We start from the raw sequence: 14,345 nt of genomic DNA, 5'->3' as shown, positions 1-14,345 counted from the left end.
ATTTGCTGAAAGCAATTTAGTCCCTGTCATCCAAATCTAATTCTCTTAAGGTGAGCATTCATCATAGAGTTATTGATGTAACATCAACATATAGGAGAAAAATACACATAATATAAAGAACAGAGTACAGGGGATCACTGATGCTGAACCATTTGTGGATACAGAAACTGAAATTTTCCCTTGAAATGCATTCATTTTTGTAGTGTTAATTTATTACTCGTATGAAAGGAAACCTTGAAGGCAGACATTCAAGAGTGCTGTTGCCTGTAAATCAGCAGTGGTATCAAGAATCAGAGAGAAGACTGTTTCTGGGCACTAGCAGCAGACAGAGGTTGAGTCCTGCATTGCCACTCCCTACCCACTGAGTGGAACAATGCAACTTGACTGGCTTTAATCCACACCTGCTGCCTGCCGCCTGCCACTTCACTTCCAGTCTTGCCTCTCACAAGGTTCTAAAGAGCTCACATTGAATAAGACGTAATTTTTTAATGAAATATGTAGAACCTCTGGAAAGCTGAAAAACAAAATATATACTTATATTGAATACATAATGAATTTGTCGATGAGGGTGGCTTGTTCTCATGAGCTGTACATTTTTTTCTAAGGAAAAATCCCACTTCCCTACAGGAGAGACTTATAAGTGCAGGTAGAAATTTGAGAGCACCCTGTATTTTTAAAGGTATCTTCAAGTAGTTATCTTTTCTTCCTAAAATTCTGGCATGGAGGTGCCCAGGACCTCCCCAATATGACAATGTTCGTTGTAGGAAGAAGTGCTACAGCTCCTGAGATGGAAGTAAAATATTATTACAGAAAGTGAAGAATAAAAATGATGCTTCAATGACCTGCTCAGTGGCCATGAGCATTGTTAAGGTGGCTGGGCAGAAGAGAAGTAAATGAAAAAAATGCTGAAAAATCATCTCTATTTACGTGGTCTTAAAAGTTGAACTGTGCCTACTCCAGTGTGAGCCAGATCCATTAGGTCGTAGAAGTAATAATTCTTCTAAAATTTTGTGTTGTGTACGTTGTATAAAATACAGGGTATATTTGTAAAAATAGCATATATAATGGCACAGGATATATAAATATACATATGTGTATACATAATTTATATATTATAAAATATATAAATATGTGTGTATGTGTGTGTGTATATATATATAATGTGCCATTATACACTACACACATACATTTATGTATGTTTACTTACAGAGCTTATAAGACCAAATATTTGCAGTGTTCTGCTCAATGCTTTCTGTTAACAGAAAATACAGTATCAAAGTGGCTACTAATGATTAATTAGGAGGTGACCTTTTGGCAGAGAATAATCCAATGAGGGCAGCAGTGTAACTAGGTGCAAACAATCACCCATTCATTTGGAGTCCATTGTCGTTGAGTACCCACTATGTGCTAAGCGCCCTGAGTTTTTTCATGTTTATTTCTACTTTAGTCTCAAAAGTTTGTCTTAACATTTTACAGAAAATTCTTCATTGGCTAACAAGAAGACAAATAGATATTCCTTCGAATTGTAGTTAGCGTCTGCATACTTACCCTCTTCAATCTTCATTATATTTTCTAGTTAATTTAGCAGAAAAAAATAAGTGTTTCTACAGAATTCTGAAGAAATTATTTTTACTATTTTGTACCAAGTAGTGAGTAGAAAAAAAGAGGACCTGGAAGAGGAAACTTTTTACTCTATTGGTTTTATTGTGTGGAAACGCCTCAAACATTGTGAAAATTAGTTCTTGCTGATGTTATACATTTTAAGAGAAATCCTATTGGTATATATTTTAACTAAAGTATTGATGTCACCTGAGGTCACCTCTCCCAGAACAACAGATTTGGAATTTATTCTTTTGCTTCCCGTTCCTCATCAGAACTCTGCAGAAGTATCTGAACCCACTCTTCCAAATATCCCTTCTCTATACCTTTTCCTACTTCCTTTTCCAAAAGTATAAAGATAATGTTTAAGAATAAAGTTAGCAAGTAGCCTCAATTATATAGGACTTGAAAAAAATCATTGCGTCAGAAAGAAAATAATTTTTCTTAGCAAAAGGGATATTGACCTGTGAGGTTAAAGAATGCTGAGCTTGTCCTTCCTAACCTGGAAATATTCTTACTCTCTTGATTTCCAAAAGCTAAGAAACAATTATCAGAGCTCCAAAGATCCTCTTACTTTTGCTAATAGATTATCGCAATATGCTCCATTGTAAAGAACAAACTGCCAAACATGAAAAACAAAACAAAACAAAAAAAGCCACAAGAGTAAAACATTCAAACAGTGTTAAAGATGTGCCTGTAACAACCGAAGAGATGGAAATCAAGGTGAAAGATTGGACATAAATGGTTCTGCATGCATGATGACAAACAAGAACGCTTTTCAAGAGATACGCACATCCTAAGAGTAGGGAAGAAAACTTTACTCATTTCCCTATCCATATAATTTTATTAAAATGATCTCTTCAATATATGCTCAACAGGAAAAATCCAATGTTCCAGAAAATAGAGTAGAAGTGTCTTGAACTCATTACATTTTGTATTTCAAAGGATAGCAATAAACACTATCACTTTGTAATACTGGTTTAGTGATTTTCCATTGCCATCCAAAAGCCAATAAGTTTTAAAAGTGTTTCTCCAAAATAAAATAATCCTATGAAAATTATTGAAGGGGTTAATGTATTCAGTGATGAACTTATTTCTATAGAAGAGTGATAATTCTATTCTGGTTTTATTAGATTATTTAAATATATTGGTATTATACTTTGGTATGTCTTTGAAATATCTTCTTCAATAACAATGATTAACTTTTTAAATCCATTTTAGTGATCTATAAAAGTATCTTTTGATCTTTTCAAGTTTTATTGAGGTATAATTAACATGTAAAAGTTGTACCTATTTATGGTATATAAAGTGATTTTTTTCATATTTGTATACATTATGAAATGATTACCATATTTAAGCTAATTTAACACACTCATCACTCACATAGTTAACTGTGTGTGTGTGGGGGGGGAGAACATTTAAGATCTAATCTCTTAACAACTTTCAAGTATATAATACATTTACTATAGTTACCATACTGTAGAATAATGCTCCAGAATTTATTCATTTTGCATGTCTGAAACTTTTTACCTTTAAACCAATATCCATCTTTTCTTTATTTTAATTTATAAAATTGTTAATTTTTGTATTTGTATAAAACATATTCATCTAGGCCCCTTTCAATATCCTTTAGAGCTATAGGAAGGCTAAAGTGTGTGATCTTAAATGAAAAAATACTTATTTTAGACACCAATTTTCCAATGTAATGCTTTTTTCATGGCATTTGGCTGGGAATTGCTCAACTTATTTCTAAATTGTCACCTGTGGGAAATCTAAAACTCAAATGCTGAGAGAGTACCTTAAATGCTTGTCTTTGACCAAAGCTTAGGTCTCCCTGTGGGGTCTGACAAATAAAAATGGTAAACTGAGAGGAAGACTCCATAAAAGACGGAGTGAGCACGAATGTTTATTCCAGGTTTTTTGAAAGGAACGATTTTATATTATCATTCTTAAGATAAATGGGTCAACCATTCCATTAGGACACTTATTCTATGCTCTTGAATTCATTCTAAACTCAGAGAGACACTCGTAAGACGAGTCACAAATGCTTTAGAATTGTGTTCTGTGAAAAAAGAGGAGGAGATGAACTGTTCGCCTAGAGAAGCAAGGGAGAAAAAAAAGGTTTTGCGTCTTCTGAATCAGAGGCAAATTTGTGGTTTAATTAAACAGACATGGCTTTTTCTTTGTATAAAATGATGGTAACAGGAAAGATTATGCAATCAGATAACTGCCCTTCCTTAGAATATTATTTCTACATAGAATATAAATAGAATTAAGAAAAAAATAGTACCTGATACTATTTAATGTCTATCAAATAATTCAGTTTAACTGGAAAAAGGCAAAAATAGTACAGCCCATGAAAATTTAGAAGTACCTGGAGGCTAATTATAATGCATTTCAGCTGCCCAATTTCATGTACATATTACATCAGCCAATTTTCCAGCCAAAGCCTGAACAGTTTCCATTTTTAACCTACAAATAGATTGTCATTTCAACTTTCATTTCATGTGACAGAAAATGAAGCTTTAATTTATCTAGTATGGAGTGAAAAAATGTTGTTTCAGTGGGGTTGTATCAAAGAAATTGTTCATATGGTTTGGGTGATAGTCCAGCAGCAACGAATACAGAAATAAAGGTGGGTTTTTTTTTTTCTCCTTACCAATGGGGAAAATTCAAGGATATCAAATTTTTGTCTTCTTCTTTTACCTGATTCTGCTTTTACCTGAAATTTTTGCTAAAGAATTCTGTCCTATGTATACGAAGTAATTTTCTCCATTTTACTATACAACTAAATGATAGTAATTCCTCACTGACCACATTTTGTAAACACATGTCCAAGGTGAAATCAGCAAGTTATAATTCAACTAACAATGTATGTTAACTGGTGAATCTTGTTCACGAGCATCCAAAATGAAGTCATGAGTTAGTAAACTAAGACTGAAGCCCAGCATGGTAGGTAGAACAGAACATTCTACCATGTGTAAGGATTCCCCAAGACCTCTCCAGCCAAAGATACAAGATGGTTTATTAATTTGTGATGTACATTCATTACAAATATCCATGTTAGCATTATCCAGACTTTGAATGGAGGCAGATGAATTAATAGTTAATTCAGCTTGCATTTGATGCAGATGGGAAAACACTCCACAAAAGTGTAGAAATTAAAATCATTTTTGAGAACAATAGGAGGCCTGAGCTAATTCAAATATCTCTGGTTCCCAAGTCAGGGACTACTAAAAGGTTTACTTAGGAAGAGCAAATTGGTGCAATTCACTAAGCAGGTATGAGGATAATTTAGAAAAAATGAAATGTTCCTTTTTTTCACATTTACTAGCTTAAACTTTATAACTATTATTTTTTGAGGAATAAAATGATATGTTCAAAAAGTAGAGAATGTTGATCAAATTTTCAGAGGGCTTTAGAGAAGAGGAGAAGTTAAAAACAAGAAAGTTGGGAAGAAGATGGCAAGATGGAATTTTAGAGGTTTAAGGAGGTCTGTGCCAATGACACTGAAGAGAAAAAGCTTTTCGTAAGAAGATTTGATCTGAATATTTACAACCAATTAGATTAGTGATTGAGTGGGGATATACAAGTAACAGTAAGTAATCAATGATGTCTGTAATGTTGGAGATCGGAAAGGTCTGTGGCTTTCTCAGTAATGATGAAGACACTGAGCAAGCATGAAATCTTAAAGAAAATAAGCAATCTGCTTTTGCTAGACTTAATTTTAATTGACAGAACATGAACTCCTCAATAACAATTTCACATAAAACTGATTTTTAAACTCTATCTGCTTTTACCTTGGGCTGCTTTCTGACTTTTCATATTTTAAATTATGATTTAAAAAAATAAAGGGAAAAAATCTTTGTTGAATTTCTCTGCCATATGGGAATTTTTAAAAACAGTTGGAAGTTTCTCTGGCGTGGCCTTCCATCGGTTCATTTGGCCTTCTATAAATAACCAAGTAAGCACGCTGAGGCGTACAGCGGATGGAGACACCGTCTTCACCATTTCTCCAGAAAACGATATACCTTCTGGAGTTTTGTTGGTTAGTTATTAGCAGAAACCAGATGGAGAATTATACTGTCTCCCCAGGACACTAATAGAAACAAGTTCTGGGATTTGTCTCTTTGAGTTTTTCCTGCTGAAATATGTTCTAACACAACCTTCAGGACTGAAATTATCCTGACATTTCAGTATAAAACAGCCAATATGCACTACCAGCTTTAATGTAATTAGGTAAAACCTACCTTAATTACTGTATTTAAGCTTTATATTCTTTGCATTATGCTACACAACCAAACTGCCTGGAATGCCAAGGCCATTACATGAATCAGACTAAGGTTGAAATTCAGCCTGCCAGTCTTTTACTAGAAGGAGGCTTCCAATTTTGACCTTTGCAATGCATGAGCAGCTAAAACAGATAATAAGGCATGCAGGTTAAAAATAAACAAATAATAAGTTGCATAGTGGTGATATTTTAAAATTGGGACATATTTTCCCTTGTCTTTTTCATTTCCCTAAAGAAAGACTGTACCAGATTCTCAGAATACAAATAACTGTTGAACATATAAAAAACTGTGTAAGTTATCATACAGTTTTCCTCTGAGACATAAACATTATTACTATTGTAAATATTCTTTTAATTTTGAAATGAATACTTTATTTCACTAAGATAATCTAATAACCCTTGAATTTAAAACATTAAGTATCCAAGTAGCTACATTTTCAATAGGAAAAAGCTAGTTTATATATAGCTAGGTAGTGTAATATGCATACAGTCTCACATTTAATTATCTGCTATAAAATAACTTTTCTTTGATATATTTTGGTGAAGAAAACAGTACAAATGATCCTGAAGACTCTGCAGATACCATAAGACATTATCAGAGTTCCAGGAGACACTTTGAAGAGAAAAAAAGCAGATCGTCATCTTTCATCTCCTCCATTGATGATGAACAAAAGCCGCTCTTCTCAGGAATAGTAGATTCTTCTCCAGGAATAGGGAAAGCATCTGGGCTCGATTTTGAAGAAACAGTGCCCACCTCAGGAAGAATGCACATAGATAAAAGAAGTCACTCTTGCAAAGGTAATTCAGAGTTAGACATCAGGTGGTCTCTCTTCAGTGCTAATCACAAAATGATGACTTTTTACAAATTAAGAACTGTACTGACACATGTTAATCGAAACGTTTTCAACTTCATGAAATGTTCACGAAGCGTTCAGATTTCAGATTATCTATGAAGTGTTTGCGCTATTCTAAAACAAACGGTAATTATTCCCAAACACTTATAGCGTGAGAGGTTTTTGTGACCAACCAGACTTAATATAATGTCAAGTAGAAAACTATGGGAAAGTCTTTTGTAGTAATTTCAATGGGGAGAGAGGATCAATGAATATTTTAAGACAGCTAATCAATTGGTTCATTATATGTATCTTCTGTACCCAATTCTCACCCCCAACCCTATAATATTATAGTATGAAAGGCCAATGCAATCACACTATAATACATGCCAAACAAAATTTAATTTTACAGAGAATATGAGAAAGAGTGGAGAAATGCCCTGAAATAAACTCTGATCTTTATTTTATTTTTATTTTTATTTCCAAAAGGAATACCCAAATGTACAGATTTTGTTATAGAAAATGTGCACGATTTGGGTAATAATGCTTGATTAGTAGATACAGATTTCATGCTAAAAAATGAGAAATTCAGGAAAATTTAAAGAACTCTTACATGGAAGAACAACTATTTTAGCATATCAGAGGCGAGATCTTTAGATCTAGCTAGTAAGTCGTACCAGTAATGACTGCTTGGGTTCCAAGTGCAGCTCTGCCACTTGCTCCCTTTATGTCTTTGGGTAAATGATTTGACCAAACCCACCAAGACTCAGCTTATGCATCTTTAAAAGAGGAATAATATTATCTAACCAACGAGGTTATAGTTATTAAGATAACATGTAAATTACTTTTTCTGAAATAAAATCTTCAACTGTTAGTCTTTTCTCACAGGTTTTATTTTTTAAGTTTTAATAATTTGTATATCCTTGGATGTATAAAAATATAAAGTTTAGGAAGGCATAACAAAGCATCAAAAGAATATTAAAAAAAGGAAAAATAGGATGTCCTAGGCCTGGTAGGATAGCAAAATTAGTACATTAGTACAGAGTAAGTAAATATTACTTATCATCATTATTCCAAAGTACCATATTCAGCCACAAAGCTTTTATTAAATCTAGGATACTTAGGCTTTATATTTTTCCAGAGTTGCTATCCCTATCATGTAACATCCACTTTTTTCATGACCCCACACTGAAGTAAGCTAAGAATATATGCAAGTGTTCTCTGGACAATCTAAAATCTTGATGAAGTGAGTGAAAATAGTACCTCATTTATCACAATGGAAGAATGGAATATTAAATGTGATTACCAAATGTCCCATTTTAGTTATTTATGAAAATGGATTCTGGGAAGTGCTAAAAATAGATACAAGTTGTATCATGGAAGTCACGAGTTCTGAAGAGCTTGCTGAACCATCTCTACCATCTCCAAAGATCAACATAATGTAAACCTAATAAAAATGCCTGTTGTTTTCCTCTTGAGTTTTAGAGTCTCAAGTGGCACATTATTAAACATATAATTCGGGGATTTTCTGACTTTATAATGACTCTCACTGACAATGAATTCTCATGCCCTTCCTCATATACTTTTCTTTGCTACGCCTTCCAATTATCTTTAATTGGACATATACACAAAAAACAATATTCTAACAAATTTAATATCTACATATTCTAATTGTTAAAAATTTACGGGGCAATCCCTATTCAAATAATTATCTTGAAAATGTATAGCTAAATATGCATGTCAATTGAATTGATGTCATATAGTTTCAATCAGTGTGACACATGGTTAGCCTGGCTAATTAATATCTTTAATCAATGGGGAATTCTAAAACTTCATTCACTGCAAATTTCATTCCCTAATGATTTTTAAGATGACATACTGCATTAATACGTAACATGTGACTTGTCGCTGCTGCAGTTCAAACTACTAAACCTCTGCAAATTTTAGTTCCACCATCAATAGGAAATTTCACTCACTCATATTCCTAACTTTTGTGATGCTGTATCCAACAGAGGAGCACATTTAGGCAAAACTAAAATGAAAAGAGAACAAATTAAATGGACTCTGTTCCTACTAAGATTGAGGCCAAAAGTTGACTCTAAGAAAATTGTCTACTCAGAGCAAAGTGAAAGTTTACTTTCTGTTCATCCATTTCCAGAAATGTGTCTTGCAACTATAGCAACATTTTCCAAGGCAACCAAGTGCAGATTCTTTCCAAGCTATATTTAGAAAGTGTCTACAAGGATGTTCATTTGATTACGACCACTAACCAGAATTTCCCCTTTGAACTCCTCATTTTTTATACTGCTGTTAAAACAAGCTAATTACGTATCTTCGGATTTTAATTAAAGAGTAAACTATAATCAAGAAAGCCTCTAAGATATACATTTCATTCATTTCTGATAAGGTAATTATTTTTTCTTGAGCCCTGAAGAAAAAATATAATCCTCCGTAATTTATTGCATGTGATTCACCATTGTCATTTAAAAACCAATTTATTATATATGATTTGGAAAGAAGAGAGCTGTTAAACATAGGCAGAAATTCTGTAAGCTTTCTTGGCTCAAAACGTTCGTGAGCATAACATGTAACTTCAGTCTTATCATTCTTGCCTTCTCGAAAGGAAGATTCCTACATTAACTGGCTAGCAGCAGACTAGACAGAGACAAGCATCAGCATCACCAGACCATTTATATAGGTATTCTGGAAGTTTGCTTAGCATTACTGGCCCAATCTTCAAAATCCAGTTTGCTAAGATATTATTGTTTTGCATTTTAAATAGGTTCAAATGTCTGTGAATAACAAATCATAGTTCTCAGTGAAGATCTGCAATAAGTGACTTAAAACCCCAGCAGTATCTTTTTTGTTTCACTTATATTTTGCCATGTTTCATAAAATATCAAAGGAAATGATAAACTGCCACTTTAAATAACAACGAACCCAGGATCCCTGTAGTAACAAAGCCGTAGTCAGGAAGAGTCTTTCTGGAATTCATAGCAAGCCCTCTGAGGTCTGTTAGCCATTTCTGCAGAAGAAGGAACTCTGATCCTATATTTTTCTAATGTTGACTTTGGATATGCTAATTCCTTTGTCAAGCCTCACACTGTTGAGGCAGAAATTATAGGCATCTCATTTGAGAAATTTCTGTATATTCAATGATAAAAGATAATGAGTGAGAGGAAAACCACGAAGAAAGAATACAGACATGTCTGTCTTCTACTTGGAGAAAGGGGATACATTTAAACTACCCTTAGAGAAACTGCAAGAAAGGAAGGAGCTTTGAGAAGTCCAATGGTTTTGTTTCCTATTTCTAAAATCATAGCTAATCCTGCCCAATTCAGTTACTTTCTATCCAATTTTTTTAATAGCCAAGAATTCCATAACTTTACATAATAACTTTTCTCAGTGTTTAATCATAGATACTTGTCAAGTTTTTTTCAGTCTTTCTATCAAACCAAAATCACTTTCTGTAATTCAAGTCTCTTTCTATGCGAAAATGAATACCAGCTTTAGATAGTCCTTCCTTCCTACTAGCCCTCCCAGTGAAGAAAATGTTTCTCCTTCATCTCCAAAGTCAATTCCCAGCTCCAGTCTATTTTTTCATAAGTTTTATTTTCCAAACTGTTAATCATTCTTAGAGGTTAAAAGAGCAGCAAAACATCTAAAATATAGACAAAAATAAGAGGGAAAGGACATATTTGCCCCCAAATATTGACAGCTTAAAATATAGATTGTAGGAGAAACAGGAAATTAAAAGAAGTTCAGAAAAATGGATCTCTGTATGAAAAGTGATCACAACCCTGCTAGACTGAATTCTTCAAGTTCAGGGTCTATGGTCTCCTTTGTCTTTAGTTCCTCCATATTTACCAAGTTATCTGGCCCATAATAGATACTTAGAACATTTTAAATAGTAGACTTGAACAAATAGTTTATCTTAAAGTAGAGTAACATAGCAATATTTAAAATAAAGAGCCACAGGAAAACATACTAGAAAGCAATATAATTATGGTAAGGGCAGCACAGAAGCAGCTACAAGAAAACATAAAAACATGAAACAGTAGCTGGCGACGAGGGGACGTGTAAGATTCTTCCCAGTTTTCATGGCTTATGGCTTCTTGGCTCTATTTGAATTGGGTTGGCCAAAGGGAATCACCCTGAAGGTCAGCACTTCTCTAAGGCTCTCTTCTTGGGCCCACTCTAAGTCATAACATATGCAAGTTATCCTGTGGGAAAGAGCCCTAAAAATCTTAAACCCTAGATAATTTGGTGCAAACAAAACAGACTCATTGCTCTCTAATCAGTTTTGGTTCTGCTGTGCTTATCTTCTCCTAGCACAAACAGAAAAAAAAAAAAAAATCCTAATCAATACTCAGTACCTGCTACATGTTTTTGTTCACATGGAAAAGGATATGGGAGGTAGCGCCAGCAGGGTGAAAGTGGGACCCTGCTACCAATTGGCCGTGGCCCCTGGACACATCACTGAATACTTTTGGTTCTCTGCCTCTCAGATTATACTCCGATCCCTTTCCAGCTTGTCTTGTGGATATCTGTGTGTTATTGACGCAAAGGGGCACCTAAGAGGGTTGACATCCATCTCACTATTTTCCACAGACATCACTGACATGCGAAGCTGGGAACGAGAAAATGCACATCCCCAGCCTGAAGACTCCAGTCCATCCGCACTTCAGCGAGCTGCCTGGGGTATCTCTGAAACCGAAAGTGACCTCACCTACGGGGAAGTGGAACAAAGATTAGATCTGCTCCAGGAACAACTTAACAGGTATAAGCAGTGACAGGGTAAAAGGAGAACATAACCGAAACCCTTACGTGGGTCCAGTTCTACTCTTTACAAATGGAAAATTTTCCTTGCCATGATCTCATAATTTCCTTATACATTTACTACTTTAAAATAAGACTAGAAGTTGACAGAATAATGTGTGTCGAAAGGAGCATTTATTTAGAACACTTCATACTTCTGGCAGCATAAATCCTATTTTTTTCTTTGTTTGTCATCCAGTTAGTATTTCACCAGCACTGGCTACCTTAGAAAACCCCCTCCCCCCAAAAAATAATTCCTAATTAATTTGTTAACTAACACCCTTTCTCTTTTAATCCTCCTTTTACACTTATTCGGATGTTCCTGATAGCTTAGTTATGTGTTAGGGTATTTAAAAAATACTAACAAAGACATTTAGACTTTTAGTTATTCAGTCAGGTTGTCAAAAAATGTAATTGAATTGAAAGTCTCACACACAGAGTTTCTTGTTTCCTTCACCTTTGATCTAAATCACTAAACATGATAAATAAATCTTAGTTTAGGGAGGAGGCAATCTCTTCCCCAAGTCTGCATGGTTTCCTTAAAATTAAAGTGGTCAAAAGGATTGAAAAGAATATATGAGTGAGTATGACACAGCTGTTTTAATTGGGTTTCATTTGGGAATTTGTCTTGATCCAATAGTAGCCTTTTAGCTCACCACCAGGCAAGATATTCCAGTAGTCTCAGACAGAAAACTGCACTGACTAAATTCAAATGCTCTAATCACAAGATTTATTAAATCAATTTAAAACACAAGTGATAGAAGAGGGAAACCATATGGGGCAATTAACACATTTTGAATACGCGCAAGCATGGTAAAAGGATTGCACTACCCCAATTCTGACTTACACAATGTTCATGCATTTGCCATAGTGTAATGAAGTTACCAAGACCAGAGTTGAGGTTTGCAGGCCTGCAGACCAAAATAATCTCCTGTGCCAGTGGCACACACTTGCTCCATAACAAGGATACAAGGTATAGTATACCTGACCTCAGCGGGGCTTTCCAACTAGCCAGCTCAACAGTCATGTGTTTCATCAGCCTTTCGTAGGTACAGCACATGTGGAGTCAGAATGCAATGATACTGGTATCACCAATGGGTGACCATATTTTGGGATGACAGTTGTTTACCTAGAGGTGACATGAGAATAATTTGTTCTTTCCATCTCTATGTATAAGCAACACTCTTGTTTGTTACATATTTCTATCGTTGATATGCCTGGCAGGTTACTAGCATGCTATTTAATATATCTTATGAATTCTGCCATGTTTAGCAAGCTACTTGCTTACTCATCTGTACTTAACACATATCTGAGTTTTGCCTATATCACATAAACTACTGATTTATTCACTATCTATGCTTAAAATTTTTTGTGCATTTTGTCCATGCCATTTATTGTTGAACACACAAGTGAATGAATGAATGACAGAAATAGCAGTGATTTATTTAGCACAATCCTATCACTGTACTTGCAATTGGTAAGCATAGGAAAAGGTCTTAAGTCTGCTACTTAATGATTTACAGGATTACCGGGTCAAAACATTTAAATTTCTCTCCATTTCCTACTTTGACTTATACCTACCTGTTATGCTACTGTAAGGACTAAAATAATGTAAATGGGAACTACATGTACTATACAAAATGGAAGATGATTTACTTGCAGATAGGTAAAATTTGATTAGCAAGGAACTTCACTTCTATTATTGGTGTTCATTTGAGTATATTCTCTTACTCTACATATAATTCCTGGCTTGGACCTTTCATCAGAACTAAAATTGAGATTTTTAGCGTCACCTGGTTGCTCTGTCATGGGTGCCAATCATTGCTGCTAGGATAAGTCAATGATTGCTTAAAACATTTGTTCTAAGGGCACATTTATCTATGATCTATTTGGTGTGCAATCACCCAGCAGCAATAAAAATTGTTATTGCTATTTTATTACATTAGTATATTATTATTACTGTATAAAACTTTTCCACAAAATGCAATTAAATCTCTTTCAACGTGTTCCCGATATCGGTATGTGTTTCCTGGATATGCTTTGAATTGCTGCTGTGAAAGTAGTCAAAATCAAAACGGAGTCATTAATGTTAGAAAATCCCTGACAAATACAGCTGGGGAAGGCCAGGAAGAGAGGGGTGTATGCCTGATAACAAAAACTATCACAAAGACTCTATAAGATCTATAAGATCCACAACTTTGCACAGTGGCCACTACAACCTAACACAAAAAATACTTCTGCAAGGACATCTGACCAGCAGCTGTCTGTCCAATCTCGGACCAGCGTCACCCTTGTTATTGATCTTTGTAGCCAAAGATAATCATTTCAAAACAATTATGTAGTCCTCCTCATTTTTCCTTTAAAAATCTCCATCTTTACTTCTCAGAATGAGCACATACTTTACTATGGCATGGATATTCCCATTGTGCTGCATATTCCCATATAAATATCTTTTCCTTTTAGAGTGCCGCCGTTCATTATTTAGGATGACACTACCACCAATACTACATCTCCTTTGACATTTGTTTCTAATTACCTCTGATATTTTCACAAACTTTTTTTTTTTGCTTGTTTGGGATTTAAAATCCAAAATATTACATTTTTACTCCACTGCCATTTCTAACAACCTTTCACCTCCACTTTATTCTAGAAGTTAAATTTATACAAAATGTTTGAAGGGGGTAGCTCAACTCAGACTTCTACTTTGCAGAGCGAGAATCCCAGGACACTTTCTAGAGCTGAGTCTACCCTGTTTAGCTTCGGCATTTGTTCAAATGTAGAACTGTGGATTCCTACACCATTTG

At 34.5% G+C, this 14,345-nt stretch overlaps 1 protein-coding gene across 6 annotated transcripts in view; it reads left to right on the top strand.

Annotated features, from left to right (window-relative positions):
* The window catches only part of LOC105483334 (potassium voltage-gated channel subfamily H member 7), a 473,655-nt gene that overhangs the window by 444,312 nt on the left and 14,998 nt on the right, over positions 1 to 14,345 (top strand). For 5 of the 6 annotated variants that reach the window (XM_071072859.1, XM_011744162.3, XM_011744161.3 and 2 more), the window contains 2 exons: positions 6,437 to 6,688; positions 11,335 to 11,503. In XM_071072859.1, the coding sequence (XP_070928960.1) occupies positions 6,437 to 6,688; positions 11,335 to 11,503 (421 nt within the window). The remainder of the gene's footprint in view (positions 1 to 6,436; positions 6,689 to 11,334; positions 11,504 to 14,345) is intronic. The other variant, XM_071072860.1, reaches the window with a different exon arrangement.

The sequence above is a fragment of the Macaca nemestrina genome, chromosome 11 (genome assembly GCF_043159975.1).
Source record: "Macaca nemestrina isolate mMacNem1 chromosome 11, mMacNem.hap1, whole genome shotgun sequence".
Taxonomy (NCBI): Eukaryota; Metazoa; Chordata; class Mammalia; order Primates; family Cercopithecidae; genus Macaca; species Macaca nemestrina.
This window is presented reverse-complemented; position numbering and strand designations above follow the sequence as displayed.